Here is a 26,528-nt window from a genome sequence, read left to right as displayed (position 1 = left end):
CGTGATTCAGCCCCCAGCGAGCCGCCAAGATTAAATCCGGTGCCGCTCTGACCGGACGGGACTACCATTATCGACCCTATTTACTTGATCCTACACCCTGTCCAGGTGTCACACCTTCAGTTGCCCCCGGACTGACCACTGCGGACCTCACCTGCTGAGTCTATGATTGATAACTCCCACAGCACACCCATGAACTGACAACCCAGTCCTGAAGACGACCCCAAGTAACGAGGGTCGAAACGTCGTCGACACCACAGCGCAATTGTTGGGCGCAATTCCTCTGTTCCGATTGAAAATGATAATTAATGACTGTTAATGTAGATATTTGTTATTTGTATAATTTGTCACCACTGTTCACCTTGCGCCGTCCACGCTGTTTACCCTGCTCACTTGCGTCGTCACTTCTCACTTGTATATATCACTTCACACCAAGTGCCCTTGGGTTGTCACAAGATTTCTTCTGTACAGTGCTGCTTCAACTGTATGCCCTTTTGCAATCTTGTTATGATGCAATTCTGGCGATTGACAGCCTTCTTATACCTTTTTTGAGTCTCCTTGTTTTCTTGCTTATGTAATGCAGTCTGCATGCATGTTTAATTGTCTTTCCAAGTGAAACCTGTTGGAACACTGTTTCTTTTTAAGCATACACTACCCAGTTCCGACGTGGTTTATGGGTCCTACTCCTGTTCTTTTTCACCAATACTCCAACAAAAGCACAAGCAGGGAAAGCAGTAGATTTGAAGGTTGGAGTTACTATTTCCACTCGATCTAAGCAAACGTATGGAAAGCAGCCGCGGCCCGTGGCGGTAGTTTCGGTGGGGCAGGAAGGCGAGGTGGGGGAGGGGTAGGATGTGGGGTGCTAAAAACCGGACTATGGATAATTGGAGGTAAGTAAACAATTTAATAAATAAAACGAATTTCGTAGCGCCCCCTGCATCGCAAAAGGCGAGGCAGTGCGCGCTACGAAATTAGTTTTATTAATTAAATTGTTTACTTACCTCCAATTATCCATACTCTGGTTTTTAGCGCCCCCCACCCTGCCCCTCCACCGCCCCGCCTTCCTGCCCCACTGAAACTCCCTCCACGGGCCGTGGCTGATGGAAAGTGATGGACTTTGGAGTGGTGAGATTAACTATTCCCACTCCAAAATAAACAAACAACCGCTTAGCAACAGTTGGAAAAGTTGTGTAATTTTGAGAAGTTAAAAATACCCTAACAATTCCTAAACTGATTTTTTTTTTCATTTAACAAAATAAACATATTTAAACATATTTCAAATAAAAATGATACTGAAAAAGATTTAATTTAAAAATAAATGTAAAACATATAAAACAAAGATATTTGAAATAAACAAACACCTCACTCTAATACCCACAAAAAAATAAACACATAAACAAGAAATAAGAAAAGTTATAATCAAAACAGTACAAATATTAGGACATACAAATAAAACAAAAAATAAATATAAAACTCTTTTACATTCATATTAAATACAACAATTAATAATTGATTAAAAAGGTAACACAACAATTAATCAATGAAATAATGTGCACAATTATTTATCAATGGACATTTGAATCAACATACACATTCAATAAAAATTAAAAGATTTTGAGTACCTTCCTACGCTGTTCCCTTATAAACCTAACAACCCTCTACTAAATTAAACATTTTTAAATAATAACAAAATATGCTTAAAGAATTACAAATTATATTCAAATAATTAAAATAACAATTATTGATTTTAATAATTGATATAATTAATTGCTAATTCATTGCTGACATTTTGTAAAAAATGTATTTAAAAATAAAAAATCATAATGTATATATTTTTTTAACTTCCCACCCTAATCCTCTACAAATCAAACACATGCTTCTGAATTAAAAAAATAGTAATTACATTTTTAAATGTAAAATTACAAATCAAAAATAACAAACTAAGCAAAAATATAATTTATCATATGGTTTTACATAATCACTAATCAAAAATGTAATTAACATAAAAAGTAAAATAAAATAAAACTATATGTAATACAACTATATTAAAGTACACAATATTATATATGATATTTAAAAAACGAAACTACATACCTAAAAAAACAATAGTCTTACCCTCTGTATATCCACAATATTTTTTAGTTAATTATATATTTGACATGGTATTCTTCTATCACAATATTTGTTTTTCAATAGTCTGGTAATTTACCTTCTAATTTAAGCATGGATCTCAGATGCCCTATGATAAATTACATCCTCTGGGCCTTGAAGAATCTTCGCCCTGCACCAAATCGAAATAAGTGCCCTGCATCACAAAGGTGGCAAACCACAGACTGGCCATGAATATGTTGGAAAGATTTATGTGATTTTAGAGAAAATCCTAGTACATGTCATTTTCGTCTAAAAGAAATTCCTAGCAATCTGTTTTCCCAGACAATATAAAACAAAACAAATTAGAAATGTTTTAACTGATTGTACAATTATTTCAAAATATTGAAAAACAAAATAAAGATTCATAAATACATAAAATGTTTCTTAAAGCACAAGTTTATTATGAGGCAAACTAAACAGGTTCATTCGTCTAATGTGTGACTTCAACACACTTTATACAATCTGTGTCATGGTATACATTATGTAGCAGAAACCCCACAGGGCGCAAGAGCCAACACCGATAGAGTTATCTATCAACACATAAGTAGTTCTTTCTTATGATCTTTGAGGGACCAGTCCCATTACATTGCAGCCTCTACAGTAAAGGGTATAAATATAGTAATATTAAAACTTCCACTATTTAAGGATCTAACATGATGCTGAAAGGGGGGATGCTTCCAGAGCTGGGCAGTGCTGAGATTGCTACAGGGGGAGGCTCAACAGCAGCCACGGCCCGTGGAGGGAGTTTCGGTGGGGCAGGAAGGCGGGGCGGGGCGGGGGAGGGGGTGATAAAAACCAGAGTATGGATAATTGGAGGTAAGTAAACAATTTAATTAATAAAACGAATTTCGTAGCGTGCACTTCCTCGCATTTTGCGATGCAGGGTGCGCTACGAAATTCATTTTATTTAATACATTGTTTACTTACCTCCAATTATCCATACTCCAGTTTTTAGCACCCCTCACCCTACCCCTCCCTTGCCCCGCCTTCCTGCCCCACCGAAACTCCATCCACGGGTCGTGGCTGCTCAACAAGCTTCCTATTTATTCTAGTGCATCTTTATTAACATTTTCAATCCTTTTTAAATGTTACCTACAAGCACAGTCTAAAACGATGGCCAGGCAGCTATTAACCCATCAAATGACCTAACAACAAGGCTACTTTAAAGGGAATAAAGTGCAATCGGGTTCTGAACTGTGCAAAAGTGGCTACCTGTCGCAACTCAACGGAATTCTAATCTGTATTCATGAGCGATTCACAACATTAGCAGCCCCGCCCTAACACAATCTAAATGACCTTATCTACAGCTTGTACACTAGGACTGGTATCCCTTCTGCTGCCTTCTGCTGCCCTAAACTCTAAGAAAAGCTGATATAAAGGAATAAAGTATATCAAGTGCTGATCTAATCAGATAGGAATATCTTCTTTAGGGGGATCAAGGTAGATTAGGGAATTAAAGTGCTTCAAGGGCTGGGCTGAGTGATAGGTGCAGCTTGGTGGAGCTTCAAACAGGTTTAATTCGATTCTGTTACATCAATGCACGACCATGACCTGTGCAAACCTTTTTGAGAGCATATCTAAAGGCTTGACTGAAGCATGAAAACCCAAAAGCTGTTGCTCCTTCAGATAGCCTCAGAACTGAAGTAAGCCTCACTGAAGAGGTACAAATCAGTTTAAATGCTGGGCTATGCACAACAATGCTTTTTGAGGGGACTCCTGGGAGATCTAATTCCAGCGGATACATTATTCAGTTACTTTGCAGCTGCCTTTAAGAACTGCAGGAACCGTAACAGCTGGGTTGATTCTTCCTTTAGGCAACAGAGAATCACCTCATTATATGTACATTTCTTCTAGATTCTGAAGATTGGTTGCAACCAGAATTTCCTGGTGGGTAGCAGCTTCTCACAAGTGCATATCACATGGCTGAGTGATTCTTCCGCCAGACCACACTATCTACATGTGTCAGCCTCCCATACCAGGAGAATTAGCCCTAATCTTAACCGCATCAGTTGCAGCTTCTTGCACCTTAGGGTTGAGTTAAATAGGTTGGCAAAGATGCAGAATCATATAATTTATCTGCCCAGCTACCATGCCCAGCTAGCATGGTACCTTGTGTCCAAATCCTTAATGTCAAGGTCTACTGAGATAATTTTAGCTTGCTTCAACAGTATTCCTGATGTCTGTTTTTGCGAAAGGGTGGTCCTCTATATTTCTTGGGCCTCCAGATTGATCAATAAGTGTTGAAGTGGCAGCTTTAAGTGTATATCTCCTGCATTATCGCCTGGCAATGATGGTGTTTCACAGAACCTGTGGGCACATTCTTTAGTTTAGCACAATATGAACAAATCAGGCTTTGAGTTGCAAATGTTGCCTTGAGAGTTTAAATTCTAAACAGATTTGTGAGGGGCTGGTACAATCTGGAACAGAAAAAGTTGGCAGAAACATTTGCATTGGTTTTGTCCAGCCAGGTATCAAGCTTTCATTTGAAGGTGATGGCTCCATAAACCAAGGTGGGCATTATTTTACTATTAACAATCTTCAATAATGCTGTAGTATGCAAGGAGGTCAGGCTCTTCTGAAGTTGTTGAGAAGCCCAAGTCAGACACAGGGCAGAGCTCTTTAAGGCCTTTACAAGGAGAACAATGTGTCCTCTCTCACCCCACCATATCCTAGATTTTTATAGGCCAACACCCTCTCTACCTCTTCTTTACTCACAAGCAACCACTATTAATTAGTTTCTGACCAGAAATTATAACTTGGTCCTAGCTAGGTTAAAATATTTTTACTCTCGCATTAGTAGGCTAGTGCCTCAAGTGATGTCTGCATACCAGTAGGCTTCTGATATATAAGCACAGGGTTGTGTGCATATAGTATAATTTAAATTTTCTGTCCAGCTAATCGTGGTGGGAAAGCTTGTGCTTTATCCAGATAAGGTTTTAGATTCACTAGATATAGATGAGATAGCAGGGGGCAAGGATATACCCTTCCTTTAATCCTTAGTTGGTGAATATGAGGAGATCATGACAGTTAACAGAGCAATTTTGGCCACAGATTACCTCAACCAACATTGTGAAAGGCGGTGATGAAATGGATAATTGTGTCATACAATATTTTTCTTTTTTCCTCCTCTCATGTCTCTTCCTATTTCCTATTTTCCCCTTGTGTGCGCTGTTTTAGACTGTCCTGCAGTCTTATCAATACCTTTGTACCTCTAGCTATGTCCTTATTTTGCTAGTCCCTACTTTTTCCTTAGTTTCTTTATCACTGGCTACACACTTGTACCAGTACACCTACCTGCCCACCTACTTATACCCTAACAATTCTACTCATACCTATGTCCATGGAACTATAAAATTGATTCTACCCCTACCAATACCCTTGTACTTATATCTCAATACCTCTTCCCTTATGAATGCTCACATTTACCCCAGCCTATATTCATGTACATCTGTCCCGACCTTACTAACCCTACCAACGTCTTCACCTGAGCACCTATCCTAATATCCATAGTTAGTACCTCTACCTTTACCATAGTACCTTAGGACTTGTCTATATTTTGTTACCTTTATCATGGCAAATACTATTTACCACTACCCTTTTCTATACCCTATCACGTCTACCACTGCCTAAACTCTAGTACTTTTACCCCCATTATTCTCTAGTACAGCTACTCCTATCTATACCGTAGTACTTCAACACTCACTAAATTCTACTATCCATACATCATTCTCTGCTCGTACCCTAATACTATGACTCCTATCTACAGCCTTCTATGCTACCCCAACCAATGCTCTAGCATCTCTAGCTCTACTTCTACCACATGCCTTTTTCTCTTATGTTAAATTCATTAATCCTCTTATAGCCTATTACCTTTACAAAAACCCCACCCTGTTGGCTCTCCCCCTACCTATGCTGTAGTATTTTGGCACCTACCTAAACCCAATATCCCTTCACGCTTCCATATTCCATTAATTTCTGCCCAGTTCTCCTTGCTTGTTTACTGGTACTATTTATTACCTTATTGTATCGAAGAAAATATTTTCTTTATTTTGTAAATTTGTAAAAAAAAAGATTCACCAGTCTTAGTTAGTCATGCTTCTTTTTATATTCTCTCCAGAATGAGATATAACCATGAGTGACAGATCAAGTAGATGTAGGTCTCTCCCTTATTGAAGAGCAGTCCCATGTGCATACAATGTAACAGGCAAACATAGGAAGTCACAAAGCCACAAAGATTATAAAGTTCCTGCTGGGGAATCAATATTCTGCATTCACCAATAAAGTATTCTTTTAGCACAAGAAACCTGCAAGACTGAAACTCAGAGAAACTGAAGCTGGAGCTACACCAATGAAGGCAGCACCCTAGTTATGTACCATCACAATTAATCAATAGTAGCATTTAGTGAGGTTGCCTTATTTGTAAAAGTCACAACCGAAGAAAGGCTGTCTGGATCAGATTGTTGCATCAGGTTAGCATGGTCCAGAGTGGAACTAGGGCAGGGCACCATATTAGCATAAAACAATTTATGGCTGACAATCAAAGTAACGTTTGAGAAAGATAAAGAGAGTGCATATTTGCAACACCTCTGGAAGCTGCACCCTAAGCACATTCCCTCCCTCTCCATTTACATACTTAGCATCGACTTCCCTCCGGCCTCCAACTCAAGACTTAGGGCCTGATTATGAACTTGGCAATGTGGGAGCAGGGTGCCACACCACCTCGCTACTCCCACTCAGCCAAACTTGACTGCCGACTGCCCGTCACATTAGACGTTTTCTCTTGGTCTGGCGGGAGGTTCTTTAGCTGACCCACAGCAGTGCCTTGAAAAAGCTTGTATGTGAGCCAAAGCCTGTTCCTGCACAGCATGGACGGTGAAGTCCATGCTTCTGCAGTAACAGGGGGTGCATGCACATAGGTGGGTCATCGCCATGAAAACTGTGGTGGTGAGGAAACTTGTTATATGCTTGGTGGTGCTGCAGGGGCACTGCCAGCATATTGCGAGTGGCTGACTGACGCGCCACTACCAACGGCAGTCCAATATTCAAACTCCTAACAGGGCTGTCGGACCGCCAGTGCAGCGGTTGTCACACCTCCGCCGTGGGCTTGGCAGTTCATCAGACCGTAAAACTCATAATCAGGCCCTTAGACTTTTGCGTGTGATAAGTGCTCTTTGCAGCCCTGTTGTTGCACCCAAGCAAACTCTCAATCCACCCTTGCATTCAACAACAGGTATGTTCTGCAAATCTTTACTTGCATATGATTGTAACTTTTGTATGTAATGGTATAATCCAAGTGACCTAATATCAAATAAAAAAACTGTTGCAGAGATGTAGCTATTCAACCAAGCTGCATGATTTTCATCATGAAGCTGAAAAGCGACTGGTCAGACAAGTCATTGGAACCTATCAAATTACAAAACTTCACTTCTGAAATGACTGTCCCTATCACAAGAGAAAATGTTTATCTTTGTATGTGCGAGCATGAGTCACCTCTTTGCCCATCCCTTTCATTTAACATAATGTCACTTTATTCAAAGACATTGTATATAGAATGCTGTCCCAGTTCCCATCAGAATTGTGCAGGAAGTTTTATATTCTTGTGGCAGTGTCATTAGAACCACCCATCCCAGATTCATCAGCTGTGGTCCGTGTAGGTAACAGCATGGGGCCATGTGGGGGGGTGGATTTCCAGGGACGATGCGGAGGGAAAATTAAATAAATAATTAATTTCCCCTCGGCATCGTCCCTCAAAATACCCCCCCACACGGTCCCACCGCCCCACCGATGTTACCTGCATGGACCGCGGCTTAGAGTCAGTTATTTTTGATGGAAAGTATGTGAAAGCATCCATATGGCTAAGAGGTCTTCAAGGCACTTCCAAGTGTCAAAAGTATGTTATTTAAAAATAAAGTTTCAGAATACTTATAGTGTTTTCAAATATATATTTGAATCTGCTTCTTTTAACTTAAATGCCACACTGCAAATAGGTAATTTGCCAATTTTTGCTCTTTTCAGTTGTATTTTGAAGACACTTGGCATAAAATACTATTCCATGACTGAAGTGGATGAGCTCAAAATTGGCAAAGTCATGGAGGAGACACTTGAGTACCTGTTGGGCAAGTAAGTACAGCACACATAAATTACAGAAGAAAGAAGAGCTACATTTGTTTATATGCCTCACTAAATGTGATGATCACAAGTGAACCAGTACAATTTTACAAATATTATTAGAAAGTAGAACTCAGTATAGTCACTAAGAAGAAAGTAGGGATTCAGCCCAAATTAGATTGCAATCATAGATATTTGAAAATCTGAATCTGCAGAATTGAGATTATCCCCCAGATGCGTCAACAACCCAATTTGCGATTCCTTAATAGCGAAAAATACTGATTTGTTATTAAGGAATAGCAAAATGGAATGCATCAAGAAATCACACAAAAAATAGCGATTTCTTAGAATTCCTTAATTGCGACTTGCAAATTGCGAGTCGCAATTAAGGAATACCTCCCCATTCATTCCTATGGGCCTAGAGGCCCATAGGAATGAATGGGGAGACAATCTCAATTTGTGATTCGCAATTAGCGAATCGCAAATTGAGATTGCGATTTCAAAGGTGCAGAGGTGTCCAAAGGACACCCTGTTGCACCCCTGAAATTGATCTGTGCACATATGTTGCGCACACACATGCCCTTAGGGCATGTGTGTGCGCAACATGAAACTTTGAAAAATGCACTTCAGTGCATTTTTCAAAGTTTTTGCAAATTACCATGAAGTTGTACTTCATGGTAATTTGCGTGCCCTATTAGCGAATTCGTTATTTTTAAAACTTTCATGCATTGCATTTAAGGAATCTCAGTTTGAGATTCCTTAAATGCAAATATTCGCAATTTAGCAATTTCTCTATTTGCGATTTTTGCATTTGGGATGATGCATCCAAATGCAAAAATACCGGTCGCAAAGGGGCAGATTCTGCGAATCTGCCCCTTTGCGAGCGGTTTTGAGCTTCATGCATCTAGCTGTATGTCACTAATGCATATTCAAAGCAAAGAAGATAGGTGAAATATTGTAACATATGGCTATGGTAAGAGTAAAGTGACTAACAGCAATCAGGTCTATTAATATTCAGATGGGAAACAACCCTCAGAGGAAGAACCACTTAATCTTCTGTAAAGAAAATCACATATTGTGGACCCATATGCCAACACAGAGAATCAATCTAAATGAATCAATTAGTCCCCAGTTTGCACAGCAGGCATCCTCCATCATTTGGAGACCTGTAACAGGCACCGTAAAGTAGACCCAATCCTTAATGGTTAAGACCTATAATTTTATAAGACATAGTTTTAACTAGCCTGATAGACCTTAGTGATGGTTCAAAACATGTAAAAGAAGAACTTTTCAGATTATCTGTTATCTCAATAAAGTCAAAAAGAGAAATTAGTTCTTGAACCCATCCTCCACAAATCTGTATTACTCTTGATTGTAAATTCTATTAAAACATTCAAGTCAAACATTGAATTGTCTAAATTTTACTGGTGATCCTTCTGGAGGTCATTCCCACATATTTGAGTTCAAATGTCTTGACCATTGGGGCGTCTGAGCACTCATTTACCAGACACTTCCTCCAGTGATGGCACACACTTGGTACAAACATCGAAGGGACACTTTCCTTCACATTAGTGCCTTGTGCCCATCTCCATGCCCAAAGTCAATGTTAATTGAGCCAAACATAATTTAAATCCCTGCCTAATGTTTCAGCAGATCCCTGTTTTGTCACGGTCATCATATGTGTGTTTGTGTGTGAGGGAGGGTGGGAGAAAGAACTCTAAAGTCTCTTTTAATACTGTAGCACAACTGCAAAGGGTTATCCCAACACACATTTCACATTGGAAAGAATTTGTATGAAAAGCCTAAACAAATGTTTTGCCATTTCTTTTGCACAACTATCCAACAGTGCAATTGTCCGGCAGTTACACTGATCAAATGTTGAACCCCTTTTATGAATTACCACTCCCCACACGCAAACACACAAGATTGGTACTTTCAAAGTTTTACATATAGGTGTTAAAGATTAGTTTTAAAAACACTGTCCATTCATAAAGGAAAAAGAAGTACAATTTGGCCTTGCAACTCGGAGCTCTTACATCACCTTTCTACTTTCAGAAATCTTACAAACCGAAGCCGAATACATAGGTTCTTTTAAAGCATTAAACATTACATCTAGTACAATCACTCATGATAGTTAAAATGTCATCTTTTGGAGTCTAAGTTGTATTACTAATATCAAAGGAATATAGCAAGTCCAAAAAGTGCTAAACTTACTAAAATTGTAATTCGAAGTTCAGTCTTCCTCCTTTTACTTGTTCAATTTGAATACATCATCTTTTTAGCAATAGTTGTTTCTATATTACCAGCTATAGGTCGTGATGGTAAGGTCCTCCGGGAAGCATAGGAAAAAGTGTCAAGGCTTACTCAATGAAGTAAAGTGATGTGTTCTTAAGATACAGAGTAGATGTAAGATCAATACATATTAAAATTGACTAATAACAGAAATAGATCATTAGTAGACCATTAATTCACCAAACGAATCTATGTTCCAGCATTTTGCAAGGTACCATTGAAATATTAACAAATAGACAAAAAACATAATTACTCTTATTTTAAGTACTTGGACTGGAAAAGCTTCATAATATATGTAATTTAACAAAATAGATCCTTCTATAAACACTTACCACAGATAAATATGTATGCTTGAGGCAGTGGCTCAGTAATACATCTGATCTCCCCCCAAAAAATACTCCAATCATCAATTTAAATAGTTTCAAAAACATAAGGAAAACAGTCTTCTAACACAAACCAAATGACTGAATTAAACTAAATATTTATAGTACGACATTCACTGCAACAAATAGCAAAATTAATAGAATTGAGAGCTTGAATCTCACCACAACTTTAATCATATACATACTTTAACTATCTCACTGACAAAGTCTGTAAAGCCTGTGATAAGAGCTAGCAATACAGAATAAACACGCATAGATTGGTACAGTGACTATTCAATGCAGGAATTACACTGTTCAGATATAAACACTAAAAGGTTGTACAATTCTGCCTACACTTTCTGATAATTAGAGCTATGTATAGCGCTGTTTTTTCCCCATATTTAAGTGAAATTTAATGGTACAGTATTAGGACTTCTAGAGTGTGCTTACACCTGAAGGCCTCATGGCGCTGACCCTCGAACACTAAAATTAATGAAAAAGCTCACGCACTACCATCAGATGGAAAAAGTACTGTTGTTATCCATTTTCTAAATACTGAGAGTGAATGAATTAAGAGAACATTGTGCCGATTCCATTCTTTAACAGCAAGAACAGAAATGGAGTCTCCACCTATATTTATTTTCAAATATAGAATGTTTAAGGAAATGAGTTACAAGGGAGTAGTTGCAATGGAATGCGCTTTTTCAAAAAGGCAGGGGATGATCTCTGTTTACATTTATGAATGACACTCAAAACATTGAAGGTAATCCTTTTGCTAACTGGAAGCCAAAACATCTTGGCAGTACAAAAGGGGGTGGTGATGGACGGAGCATCTGAACCAATCAAACACTCACACCCAGTAAACAGATCTGGGTTTAATCCATCACCGTTCTTTAGCCCACTCTGCCACCCCAGTTCAGACATGGCCATATGCAAATCAGTCTGACCCTATGCCTCATGGGAACAGTCCAGCCCGAACTGCCAAGCCATGCCTTCCCTGGACCGGAAACAAGCTTCCTAGGACCGGTTTCTGGCATTTCAGCGGTCTTCAGCCAGGCTTGCTTGAATCCAGTGGCAAAGTGAGCAAGGGACTCACGTCTGAGCTTACCCTGCCAACTTATGGCGAACAAAGCGGTACAAAAGGGGGTGACGATGGACGGAGCATCTGAACCAATCAAACACTCACACCCAGTCAACAGATCTGGGTTTAATCCATCACCGTTCTTTAGCCCACTCTGCAACCCCAGTTCAGACATGGCCATATGCAAATCAGTCTAACCCTGTGCCTCATGGGAACAGTCCACCCCGAACTGCCAAGCCATGCCTTCCCTGGACCGGAAACAAGCTTCCTAGGACCGGTTTCTGGCATTTCAGCCGTCTTCAACCAGGCTTGCTTGAATCCAGTGGCAAAGTGAGCAAGGAACACAGGTCTGAGCATACCCTTCCAACTTATGGCAAACAAAGCGGTACAAAAGGGGGTGGTGATGGACTGAGCATCTGAACCAAGCAAACACTCACACCCAGTCAACAGATCTGGGTTTAATCCATCACCGTTCTTTAGCCCACTCTGCCACCCCAGTTCAGACATGGCCATACGCAAATCAGTCTGACCCTCTGCCTCATGGGAACAGTCCAGCCCGAACAATTGTCACTGGATTCAAGCAAGCCTGGCTGAAGACGGCTGAAATGCCAGAAACCGGTCCTAGGACGCTTGTTTCCGGTCCACATCTTGCGACTTAAACAAAATAGAAAAGAATCCCTGACTATTATGAGGCATTTTGTTTGGTACCAGTGATTCTTTTGCATCTGAGTTTGTTTTCAACATGTGCGGTCTCTGTTAAGTTTCCATTTTTCAGAGTAGGGTGACAGAGTCCATCCTAGCCTGCGCACATTACACAGCAATTATCGTGCCTTACCTTGGGATCCACTCACTTGTAGTGTAGAAGTGTTGTACGCTAGTGAGGTAGAACCTAGCTTGAACCCACTTCGTTAAGCCACCATTAAACACTGACTTGATTGTACATTGCTGGATGCACATTTGTACGGCTATTTACTTCTTAAATTCCGAATATTTCTAATGACAATAAAAAAATCAACCCTCACCATAGTCTTTCCTCCTTCCTAGATCCAGTCCATCTTTAAAATCTTTCACACATTACTTATTTAAGCTTCCAGTATTCTCTGAAAAAATTACTTAATAAATTCCCTAGAAGGCACCATTTAGGAATCTGAGGCAGGAAAGATCAAAGTCCATTCTTCCTGCTTGGTTTATGATGTCTTTTGCATGCCCAGTGGTTCCCTACAGCAGACAGTGATAGAAGCAGTGCTGTGTGTGTGTGTGTTTTACTATGTTACCAAGGGAAGAATCATAACCCTAGGCCCAAGAGCAACCTTACACAATAGACTAACATCTGCATGATGGAACAAAACCCTCACTCCAACATGAGTGCTCATGTAACAAAAACTTAGAAGCACCTTGGCACAACACTTGGAAACACCAGGGATGTCACGGCTTCACTTCCGTGCAACCGCAAGCAACCAAGCACTCGTGTGCATGTTGACAACCAATGTTCCAAGAGGACTTATCCTAAGGATGTTATGGTAAGAGGCTCTGATTCTATATGTAGCATTGTTGTGAATCGAAGCAGAATTGGGGAAACTTTGCACTTTTGGGGGATTTTAGTCCATTTGCTGCTAAAATTTGCTGGGTAATTGTTTTTATGATAACATTTTTTTAATCTTGAACAGTAACAGTGTTGGGGAATTTCTTCAAAATCCTTATATTTTAATTTAGGGGGGAGACTTTCTTTTTGTGGAGTGGCATGATACTTGGGGTACTTGTTTCTAAAACCCTATTCTTGCTCGGGACGCGCTCCATCCCTGGCGGCCATTTTATATTTGCCATACGCTGACGGAGGTCAGCGCTCCACTCATTGCACGCCGCCCGATCCCTGCCTGCATTTAAGGGGCGTGGGCTGGTCGCGCGGGGCTGTAAGAGGCTCTGATTCTTTATGTAGCATTGTTGTGAATCGAATCAGAATTGGGGAAACTTTGCACTTTTGGGGGATTTTAGTCCATTTGCTGCAAAAATTTGCTGCTAAATTATTTTTATGATAAAAAAAATGTAATCTTGAACAGTAACAGTGTTGGGGAATTTCTTCAAAATCCTTATATTTTAATTTAGGGGGAGACTTTCGTTTTATGGAGTGGCATGATACTTGGGGTACTTGTTTCTAAAACCCTATTCTTGCTCGGGACGCGCTCCATCCCTGGCGGCCATTTTATATTTGCCATACGCTGACGGAGGTCAGCGCTCCACTCATTGCACGCCGCCCGATCCCTGCCTGCATTTAAGGGGCGTGGGCTGGTCGTGCGGGGCTGTAAGAGGCTCTGATTCTTTATGTAGCATTGTTGTGAATCGAATCAGAATTGGGGAAACTTTGCACTTTTGTGGGATTTTAGTCCATTTGCTGCTAAAATTTGCTGCTAAATTGTTTTTATGATAAAAAAAATGTAATCTTGAACAGGAACAGTGTTGAGGAATTTCTTCAAAATCCTTATATTTTAATTTAGGGGGGACACTTTCGTTTTGTGGAGTGGCATGATACTTGTTTCTAAAACCCTATCCTTGCTCGGGACGCGCTCCGCCCCTGGCGGCCATTTTTTATTTTCACTACATCTCCTCGCTTTGTACTCTTCCTTCCACCACCACCATCGACCTCCTGCCTCGGCTCAGATTGGTTGCACCGACAGGGCAGAGGTGAATGTCGGCCTGCCCCTCGTTGGTCACTTGTTTCCTTCTTTTATGTATTTCATTCCTTTCTCGTTGTTTATTTCCTCTTCTTTGCTTTCCCTCTTTCTTTCTCTGTCTTCCTATCTTTTTTACATCTTTCTTACGCCTACTATTTCTTTATTTCCCTCTTTGTTGTGCATTTTTTTTGGTTCTCTTTTTTGTCTTTATTGTACTCTACCAGGCGCGCAACACCCATTGGGCTCACGGGGCTTCAGCCCCCCCACCGCCCGTCGTATGTGTCAGCCCGGGCTGACACGTCTTCGCGGGCTAGCGAGCATCTGATTGCAGCCGCACCCGAGTACTTAACAGGTCTTTTTAAAAGACCATTAATTGTAAATGAGGCTTTTGTTGTGTTCACCCATTCTTACAGCCACACTGTCTGTGGTTGGAAGAATTAGCCCTCCCCGAAATATTTTTGAGCCCCTCCGAAATTTGTATTTATTTCTTGTACGTTTCTCCATGTATCTCCTTCTTTGTTTCTTTCCCGTTTTATTTTAACTTCTTTTCTCTTTGCCTTTGTACCTCTCATTTTCTTCTTGCCTTACTCTCCATCCTTTTCTTGTTGTCTTTTTTTCTCTTGCCTTCTTTCCTCTTTCTCCATTCTGATTTCCTTATTTGTCTCTTGATACCTTTCTCTATCATTCTTTTTTCTTCTTCTTTCATTCATTCATTTCACTGTTTCGTTTTTTCTTCCTTTCATTTTCTTCTCTTATATCTTTTTCCTTCACGCCTTTCTTTTGCTCCTTTCTCTATTTATTTATCCTCATGTATTTCTTCTATTTTCATATCCTATCTTTCTCTGCTTGCCTTATTTTTCTTTCTTTCTCTCTTACCTTTTTTTCTGCACTCTGTCATCCTTCCCTCTCTGTCTCTTTCTCTCCCCTCCTCTTCTAATTTTTCTCTCACATTCTTTATCTCTATTTATTTCTCGCTCTTTCTCACTTTTGCTGTCTTAGAGCAAAGGGGCAAAAACTGATCTCGGGGACCACAAATGTAAACTTTTTGCAGTACAGCTCATGTGTCATCCATGCTGTGTGCTGCTTGTAGCAGGAATCGTGAACTCTGGGGGCAGTGTTTAAGGTTTTTGAAATCTGTGTACAAATCCCTATAAGGCAGTAGCTTTCGACGGTTCTGAATTATCAGAAGCAGCTCTCACTAAAGGAAAGGCTGCACATCCCTGCTTCAGCCCATACAAACTGTGAGCCATAGAATAGAACTGCCATCTTTTTATGGCCAGTTCTTCATTAAATGCAGCATTTAACATCCATGTGCTATCTATCGCCCACACTGTATCGCCCTCACTCTAACTATATATCGCCCTCACTCTATCTATCACCCTCACATTATCTCTCTATCGCCCTCACTCTATCTATCGCCCTCATTCATTCTATCTATCTATCTATCTATCTATCTATCTATCTATCTATCTATCTATCTATCTATCTATCTATCTATCTATCTATCTATCTATCTATCTATCTATCTATCACCCTCACTCTATCTATCGCCTTCACTCTCTCTATCTATCGCCCTCACTATATCTATCTATAGTCCTCACTCTATCTATCTATCTATCCCCTCACTCTATCTGTCTATCTATCGCACTCACTCTATCGCCATCACTTTATCAATCTATCTATCGATCGCCCTCACTCTATCTATCTGTCTATCTATCTATCGCCCTCACTCTATCTATCTATCTATCTATCTATCTATCTATCTATCTATCTATCTATCGCCCTCGCTCTATCTATCTATCGCCCTCACTCTTATCTATCTATCGCCCTCACTCTATCTATCTATCGCCCTCACTCTATCTATCTATCGCCCTCACTCTATCTATCTATCGCCCTCACTCTATCTATCTATCGGTCTCACTCTATCTATCGGCCTCATTCTATCTATCTATCGCCCTCACTCTATCTATCTATCGCCCTTACTCTATCTATCGCCTTCACTCTATCTATCGCCCTCACTCTATCTATCGCCCTCACTCTATCTATATATCGCCCTCGCTCTATCTATATATCGCCCTCACTCTATCTATATATCGCCCTCACCCTATCTATCTATCTATCTATCTATCTATCTATCTATCTATCTATCTATCTATCTATCTATCTATCTATCTATCTATCTATCTATCTATCTATCTATCTATCTATCTATCTATCTATCTATCTATCTATCTATCTATCTATCTATCTATCTATCTCACTCAGTCTATCTATCGCCCTCACTCAATCTATCTATCTATCTATCTATCTATCTATCTATCTATCTATCTATCTATCTATCTATCTATCTATCGCCCTCACTCTATCGCCCTCACTCTATCTATCGCCCTCACTCTATCTATCACCCTCACTCTATCTATCGCCCTCACTCTATCTATCTATCGTCCTCACTCTATCTATCTATCGCCCTCACTCTAGCGCCCTCACTCTATCCATCTATCGTCCTCACTCTATCTATCTATCGCCCTCACTCTAGCGCCCTCACTCTATCCATCTATCGCCCTCACTCTATCTATCGCCCTCATTCTATCGCCCTCACTCTATCACCCTCACTCTATCACCCTCACTCTATCACCCTCACTCTATCTATCTATCGCCCTCACTCTATCTATCTATCTATCTATCTATCTATCTATCTATCTATCTATCTATCTATCGCCCTCATTCTATCTGTCTATCGCCCTCACTCTATCTATCGCCCTCCCTCTATCTAGCTATCGCCCTCCCTCTATCTATCTATCGCCCTCCCTCTATCTATCTATCGCACTCCCTCTATCTATCTATCGCACTCTATCCGTCTATCGCATCACCACAGCATCACTCAGCACCACTACAGAATCACTCAGGGGCACCACAGAATCACTATGGGGCACCACAGAATCACTATGGGGCACCACAGAATCACTCAGGGGCACCACAACATCACTATGCGCTACCACAGCATCACTGAACACTACAGCATCACTCATCGCCACCACAACATCACTCAGCACCACCACAGCATCAATCTGTGCAACCATTCAACAACTAGTTCAAATATGTTCTCTCAATGTTTCAAGCTTTATTACAAATGTCACAAAAAGATGTTAATATTTCACTTTTGTTCTTGGATTTTCGTCACAATAAAATACACTGAACATAATCTTCACAAAAGTTGTTTACAAAAGTTTAAGCTATTGCCATTATAAATTACAATAACTTTTATTTAAGTATTAATTACTGAAAAAAATTAAAAGCCATTGTTATTTGTAATATCAATACATCTAAGTCACGTAAATACAACACATATTGCATTACAAATGCTATAGGTGTCACATTTGCGAAAGTTAAAACTATTGACATTGTAAATGACAAAGCTATTAATTTTGCTATTTTCAAAACCAACACATAAATAAAATAGTTGTCATTTACAATACCAATAGCTCAAACTTTCCTAATGCGAGACCAATTGCATTGCAAATGCTTGTTTAAGGAGGCCTCGAAACGGGTCTCTACCGGTCTCTGTTTTGTGCCCCGGCGCAGGTGGTCCGTTTTTATTCCAGACTACAGTGACAGCAGGCACATCGATGTGCGTGTGCTCACACTGCTCACTTCTCACTACTGGAGAAGTTACGACATGACGTCATGACAGGTGAGCGTTGTAGGCGAAGGGAAATCCTTTAAAGAGTCATTTTCTCCCTGGATTTCCCTTCTCTTATTGAAACTCAGGAGCAGCAATATTGTCATAGTGTTAGCAGGGCTTTATGTGGAAGCTTTTTCAATAATATATACAAGCCATAGTTGCTGCTTATTTATATAATGCTACTAACAACCATTTGACAAAGCCAATAGTACTGACTTGTTATAGGTATGATGTGACTTGTATCATATATCTGGATGCAATGACAGAAACAGCAAAATACAAGTCGGGCGGCACACTATGCTGAGCATAGATTTTTAGCTTCCATGTTTTTAAACCACGCCCTTAATTACATTGGCAATGCCCCTTTGCGAGACCCTCCAGTTTTTTCATCCCACTTGAAGTCCTGGATACATTAATCTAACAAGGTTGTTCTCAGACTTTAATAAAGTCGTAGCTTTTTAAAAATAAATTCTTTCATTGTATCGTCAAATGTTATGATATTTATAACACCTACATAAAGAGAATAGACAATTGGCATGCCTGCATCTGTCCCCCCAAAGCATCAAGGTGAATGTAGTTCACAGCAGTCTGTTTAAACTCGCCTTTCAGTAATCACTGACAAACTCAAGCACAGCTAGTGCTGAAAAACTCTTTATATGTTTGTTTTGTACTCGGGGAGCCTGTCAGAAGGGAGGAGTCACGTGCTTTGTATATGACATGCTGCATCGAGTTTTATATATGAAATCTGTCCTGATTTCTTGTTTGCAAACCATTGTTAACTCATATATATTTATTGGTGTTTCCTAAAGTACATCAAGGCCGATCCATCTAAGCTTTGACGTGGATGGTCTGGATCCCAGTGTGGCCCCCGCTACAGGCACGCCAGTCCAGGGAGGCCTGACATACAGGGAGGGATTGTACATCACCGAACAACTTCACAGAACAGGTATGTACAATAAAGAAAAACAAACTAATGACCAATGAGAAATTAGGAAGAATGTATTCTTTCGCTTCTATAGATAAACACTCAGATAAGGCAAAGTGATGTTTATTCATTCGAAAATACCAGTAGGGGAATTATAAATGTTTTTGATTGGAATGCAAGCGGCACATGCTGCTATCAGCCCGATAACTGACCCGCACACGAAGCGGCGACAAGGCACCATCTGTATGTTCCGATACAGGGCCACTGTTAAAGTGAAAGCACATGGAATTATTAGGATTCCCTCATTTGCAGGGTGTCATGTAGCATGAAAATGAGAGACTACATGTTCTACGTGTGTACTACATTACAGAAGCAATCACAATGGCAAAGAGACTTCGGGAGGATGGGACGAAGGGCGAACACTTAGCATGTCCCTCCCCCTGTGCAATTATGAGATGAGCCCCCTTTGGGTGAGGGGCCATGGTTCCCTCCTACCTGCACCCATCATATCAGTCAGGCCCGAGCTGCATTAATCAGATGGTCATACAGGAAAGAAACCCTGTTCAAGATGCCCTGGCATTGTTTCTGTTAAATGAGGATGACATTGAAAATAACATAAGTTTATAAAGTGTGCAGCAACAATGCAATTTACTCCATTGATGATGAGACTACTGATTCTCTTTTAGGATTTAAGAAAGGTCTGAGCAAAGTTATTATCCTAACCTTCTCTGGTTGGGAGTGCCACGGTTTAGATGTACAAAACATGAAGAATCTTTCTCCTATTGTAGCTTAGCTCATCTGGCACAGGGAATAATCCACACACTTGCATTACCTGACCTCAGAGACTGCAAGGGAAGTTGTTCTTAATGAGTGCTTGCAGGAAGGCTGAAAGTCAGTCACAGAAAGATCTGTGACAAATGCAGAGGTTTTAAAACTTCACTCTAGAGGCCAAATGTAGCCACGGTAGCAGGAGCGGCTCATGCAGGTAAGAGCAGTGAGGTGGGGTGTAGGGTGAGTGCTTTCTGTTAATTGTGACTCTACAACCCTTTTCATGTTTGGAATACTGATTCATATATTTTACTATCCATTCTACCCATGAGTACAGATATTGTATGAATTATAGCGTTCCTGTCAATGTACGCATTGTTAAATTGTGTGTTTGTGCATGTCTGTGGGAAAGAGAGGGTGAGAGTATAGCATATGTCTGGAAGGAGATGGGGCACTCAACACCAGAGAGAACCTCTAATGAAACCTCTACACGTAGCACCATACCCGATGCTGGAGTAGGGAGGAGGAGAGTCTGAACAACACACAACACTCATCTGGGGAGACAGCTAATGAAGTCGCTGTGTTAAACACAATCCAAAATAGGGGAAGGTAGAGGTAACAGTTAGGTTCATCCTCCTTACTCAGTTTAGAAAAACAAAAAAACTGAATACCGGAATAAGAACCTAACCATGGGAGAAAAACGGAGCTTCCACTCTTATGAAGTAGAAGAACCTCCTATCCAGAAAGAAGAATTTTTCTTTCTAGAGTCCCCTCACCCACCAGGGTTTCCCCTTGGTGGCATGCTTCATCATAGGGGTCCTCTCAATCTGCTGCGGATTAAGGCATACTGCGACTTGTGAAATTACATAGGAGCACTTTTTGGGAAAAATGTGTAGTGCAGTGATGTGGAGTGGGGAAGAAAATGGGTTAAAATACCTAACTAGTGGGCTAAGGCTTTATTCCTGCTCCTAGTTGGTATGTTTAAAAACAGGGGTTAATACTTGGAAAAACAACATAACTGGTGAGTCAGGTGTCCCTAGTATTGGTCGACATGTTTCGAGCATCCCCTAAAGCTCTTCCTCAAGACCACACAGGGGCCAGCCCTGTGCGTACCATTCCTAAGTAACCTATAAATAAGGCAACTGAAGAAAATGAAGTGGAAAAGTGCCACACCTATTGAGTGTGCACTAGTGGTTAAATACATACATTTACACAATGGTAGGTAGTATCTGTAGGAAATAAAACAGAAAACTATTAGAGCAACACTGGCCTACCGGGTAATCTGGCAGGCATTTAATGCAGGCAGCGTTCTATCCTTATTAAAATGCTTCTCTATAGTGCGTGTAGTTTATCCACTACCTCGTGTTTCCGTCGTGCAATTCCGGAGGAAAACCTTTAGCACGTGTCTCAGGTGCAGAAAGTGGTTAACTGCTATTTTAAAATGAAACAAAAGTGACAAAGACACCACGTGACACACAACACCTAATATGAACACATATGTACATATAAAGTCACATACGTTTGTTAAAGCTGAAATGAGCCCCATGGTCCAGAGGGGTGGAGGGGCTAGTAGCCACACTCTGCAATAGTAATGGTAACAAGGATTTTATGTCAGCATATCCTGTTAGAAAAAACGGGGGAAACTGGGGAGTTGCCCGATACCTCCAGAGGACTCAGAGTCCGCTATTCAGGGTCCGGAAAGTCAGCTGTAAAGGAAAGAGTCAATGGACTTACTTCATCAGAGTGCACCTCAAGGATAATCACCTATTCACTCCCCCGGAGACCGCATATTAACGCGTCTCTCCTCGGGTACTGCCTAAATACTTCCGTATCCGCCTAGTCATTGCAGAAATGACTAGACCGTCTACCTTTCAAAATGGCCAACGGGATTTGACCATGTTCCTGGCCATGTTAAGAGTATGCTTGTTAAAGTTAGAGGTGTTGGGAATTGAAAGGGAAGAAAAAAAGACATAGAAAAATGGAATCAAAGGGCGCAGCAGGCAAACCCCTTTGCGTTGTGAGAATGATCACCGCATATAGGATGGCTGCCTAGTTGATAGATTCTTGTGGCACAATCTTAAAAGAGGGGATTCACATTCATATCCAGTGGGGTTCAACCCCAGCAGAATCCATGATGAGTGCTCCAGCTGCATCTGTGCCTTGCTTGTGCTCCAGTCAGCGGAGGTTTTGCCTGCCTTAACCATGGCCTGCAATGTGTGCTCTATGCATTTTCCGATTGCATTTCCTTGTTCCCTGCACTTTGGGTGAATCCAAAATGTGAATGGCACTCCAACAAAGCAATGTCTGAAGATGCAAAGTGGCCACATTCATGGGCAACTTAAAGAAAAAACAAGCATTGGCAAAACCACTGTATTTCAGTTTTTAAAGATCAAGCTATTGGCTTTTCCGTTTGCTCAGACATCCAATGGTGGAGTGGGCCTTTCATGGCCAGTATAACCCGCTACAGCAGGGTATAAGGCTATATTATGAATCAGATACTGCTACACCTGTGAATGTTTGCCAGAGTTGGAGAGATACCAATGCACTGCTGGAAAATGTAGTTCGGCAAAGAGGGAGAGAGCCTTTGTAAGCACTCAAAACTGATTCCCTGCAGATTTTCAGCATGTGTCTGCCTCAAACTCAAGAATTCTAAACAAGAATTTGAAAAACGGAACATTGACAAGGCATCATAGAGGAGAGACCTGTTTTTTTACTGAAACACACCTGCTGTTATTTAAGGATAAAAGTAAGGGTGGGCGTAGTTCGCGAAGTAGCGCTACGCGAAGCTACGCGATGTGCACTTTGCACTACGTGAACTACAAGTAGCACTACACGAGCTGCATAGTAGCATGTTCGCACTGTGCAAGATGAATTTTCAATGATTGCACAGTGCGAACAAGCATCCGGCACTGTGTAATCATTGAAAACGGCATCTTGCACAGTGCGAGCTGTAGTTTTCTGCCGCTCGAGTAGATTTTTACTCGAGCGGCAGCTTTCTCAACGCGAACTGGTAGTTTCTCATTGCGAGCGGTCGCGAGCATGCACGACCACTCGCAATGAGAAACCTGACCTACCCGCGTTGAGAGTCTCGCCGGGATGTCATTGTGTTTGCTCGCGGTCGCGAACATGATGTTGAGGACCGCGAACAAGCAAAAAATGACCGCTGCACTACGCTACGCTGCACTACGCGTGTTCGCACTGTGCTACGTGCAGCTCGCGTAGTGCGAAGTTGCGCAAACTTCGCAAACTACGCGAGCGTAGCATAGTGCTTCGCCCAGGGTTAGATAAAAGTCAGTGAACTTAACCCCTTGCATGCGTCGGACGCGCGGGAGCGGTCCAACACATAAGTGCTCATGTGCATTGGACGGCTCCAGTGCGTCCGACGTCATGGCAAAGGAAATCCCTTTTACACCCCAACAGCCTCTGAGCTGGTGGAATAGCTTCCCAAGCTCCCGAGGCCCCCCCTGGTATCCCTGAAATGACTGGAGGGCAAAAAAACCACTAGATGCCAGGGATTTATTTTGGGCAATTGTAATTAGGGTGGGGGCTGCCCAAAACGGGCATGCTGGGGGGGGGGGAATGGGGCAGTACCCCCAATCTGACCCCCCCCCCCCCCCCCCGGAGGGGGCAGAACGCCCACTAGAAACCAGGGATTTTTTTTGTATTCATGTAAGGGTGGGGGTTGTACAAAATGGGCATGACAATACCCCCACCCTCCCAGAGAAATTACAGTCTTTCTGCCCCCCCGGGGGCAGATGGGGGCAGTGGCCCCTGCTCTGCCTCCGGGGGGGGGGGGGGGTAGAAAGCCCACTAGGCACCAGCAATTACGCTGGCTATTTTTATGCATGGGGGTGGGGGCTGACCAGAATGGGCATACCAATGCCCCCATCACCCAAAAAAGTAGTCACAGTCTTTCTGTCCGCTTGGGGGCATATCAGGGCAAACACCCGCAACCCCCCCCTCACGATTAAGAAAGGCCCACTAGGCACAGACTTTTTTTTTAGCAATATGCATACCTGTGGATTTTGGGCCCTAGCGCAGCTGGCACACAGGGAAACCTAGCAAACATGTGCATTTTTGAAAACTAAACACCATAGGAAATCTTAGTTAAAAAATGCAAATGTTCCTCACATTTCTGTGATAGAAAGTTTTGGGATCTGTGTGGAGCCACAAAATTGAACCCACCCCACATTTCCCAAAGTCTTCTAAGAAAAATGGTACCTCACTTGTGTGGGTAGGCCTAGTACCCGCAACAGGAAGCGGCCCAAAACGCAACGTGGACACACCATATTTTCACAGTTAAAACTGACCCTTTTTTTGCAAAGTGCATAGCTGTAGATTTTGAACCCTAGCTCTGCCGGCACCCAGGGAAACCTAGAAAACCTATACATTTTTAACACTAGACACCCAGGGGAATCCAGGATGGGGTGACTTGGCTGGCTCTCACCAGGTTCTGTTACCCAGAATCCCTTGCAAACCTCAAACTTTGTCCAAAAAAACAAATTTTCCTCACATTTCTGTGGTGGAAAGTCCTGGAATCTGTGTGGATCCACAAAATTCCACCCACCCCACATTTCCCAAAGCATTCTGAGAAAAATGGTACCTCACTTGTGTGGGTAGGCCTTGTGCCTGGGACAGGAAACGGCCCAAAAGGCAACTTGGACACACCACATTTTCACAGTGAAAACTGACCCTTTTTTTGCAAAGTGCCTAGCTGTGGCACCTAGGGACACCTATACATTTTTTAGACCTAGACAACCAGGGGAATCCAGGATGGGGTGACTTGTCTGGCTCTCACCAGGTTCTGTTACCCAGAATCCTTTGCAAACCTTAAAATGTGTTCTGAAAAAACACAATTTCCTCAAATTTCTGTGGTGGAAAGTTCTGGAATCTGCGTGGATCAACACAATTCCACCCACCTGGCATTCCCCAAAGTCTTCGGTGTAAAATGGTACCTCACTTGTGTGGGTAGGCTTAGTGCCAGGGACAGGAAATGACACAAAACGCAACATGGACACCACATTTTCACATTGAAAACTGACCCTATTTTGCTAAATGCCTAGCTGTAGATTTTGAATCCTAGCTCTCCCGGCACCTAAAGAAACCTAGAAAACTTATACATTTATGAAAACTATACACCCAGGGGAATCCAGGATGAGGTGACTTGTCTGGCTCTCACCTGGTTCTGTTATCCATAATCTCTTGCAAATCTCAACATTTGTAAAAAAAAAAAAACATTTTCCTCACATGGAATCTGCGTGGATCCACACAATTACACCCACCCTCCATTCCCCAAAGTCTTCAGAGAAAAATGGTACCTCACTTGTGTGGGTGGGTCAAGTATCCGTGACAGGCAAGAGCCCAAAACCTATTGAGGCTACATCAAAATTACCTATTACAAAACAACCTGGTTTTGCAAGGTGGGGTCCCATGAGTTTTTGGCCCTGGGCTCGGTGGCCATCTAGGGAAACCTACCAAACCCAATCATTTCTGAAAACAAGACATCAGGGGGAGTCCAGCAAGGTATGGAATGCATGGGTCCCCAAACATTTCCCTACTCAGAATCCACAGCAAACCTCAAATTTAGCTAAAAAATCACTTTGTCCACATATTTTTGGGTGGAATCACTGTGCCGGCACAAATGTCCTTCCCCACACCGTTCCCCTGTTCCTCTTTGATCATGCAACTCTTTATAAAGGATTGAAAGTTACAAGTTTAATGAGTCAATGTACTTTTCTGATGTAAAAGAGTCCCTATACAAACATTCCAGAGAAGGTGAAAAGACCAACTTAGCAGCCAATCGCATTGAGCAAGAGGTGTTTACTCCTCTGATTCCAACTCCATGTATATTTTTGCAAGAGTAGTTAACCTGAAAAGATGAACCTAACAAGCATTGGCATTGTCAATATGTCTTACCTTTGGGTCATATTGGCTATACCAATGCTTTTTATTCACAATTATATGCAGAAAGGCTAAATCATTTTTTTAAAGAGCTTTCGACACGGCGGAAAAAGAGAACAAAAAGGCTATGTCATTTTATAGCGGCGCACATGCATGGTGTGCAGTCCTACAAAATGACTCAGAGCCTCTATTCTTTTTTTTCAGTTGCTTGATACAGGATTGATTTGTACCTAGAAAGAAAAAATAAACGTGCAAAAGCATTGTTTTAATGCAGGTGGAGGTAAGAAACAGGGGTGGGCAGAAGCAACATGGTTCAGGAACAGACGTAACACAGAGTATGGGCCAGAAGCAACACAGGAGAGACACGGCTGAAGGGGAAGCAATGTGAAGGGCGCAGGTGGGGGCAAGGACACATAGAGAGAACAAAATGGAGTGCTGGGGGAGCAAACGGGGGAAATACAGCAATGTAGACCTGGCAGGGAAGGTACATGGGCATAAATACAACATGGGGAGAGTGGGTGAGAAGAGAGGAACACTGTAAGGCGGTCAATGGGGGAGAGAAGCACACAAGGAGAAAGTTGGAAGACACATG

The 26,528-nt window shown here is 41.6% G+C and overlaps 1 protein-coding gene across 1 annotated transcript in view; it reads left to right on the top strand.

Moving 5' to 3' along the window:
- ARG1 (arginase 1) overlaps window positions 1–26,528 on the top strand; it is a 176,650-nt gene that overhangs the window by 130,157 nt on the left and 19,965 nt on the right. Inside the window, exons 6-7 of the mRNA XM_078648859.1 lie at window positions 8,164–8,268; window positions 19,152–19,288. Of these exons, the coding sequence (XP_078504985.1) occupies window positions 8,164–8,268; window positions 19,152–19,288 (242 nt within the window). The remainder of the gene's footprint in view (window positions 1–8,163; window positions 8,269–19,151; window positions 19,289–26,528) is intronic.

The sequence above is a fragment of the Lissotriton helveticus genome, chromosome 6 (genome assembly GCF_964261635.1).
Source record: "Lissotriton helveticus chromosome 6, aLisHel1.1, whole genome shotgun sequence".
NCBI lineage: Eukaryota > Metazoa > Chordata > Amphibia > Caudata > Salamandridae > Lissotriton > Lissotriton helveticus.
Note: the sequence above shows the minus strand (reverse complement) of the source record. Positions and strands in the feature narration are given on the sequence as shown.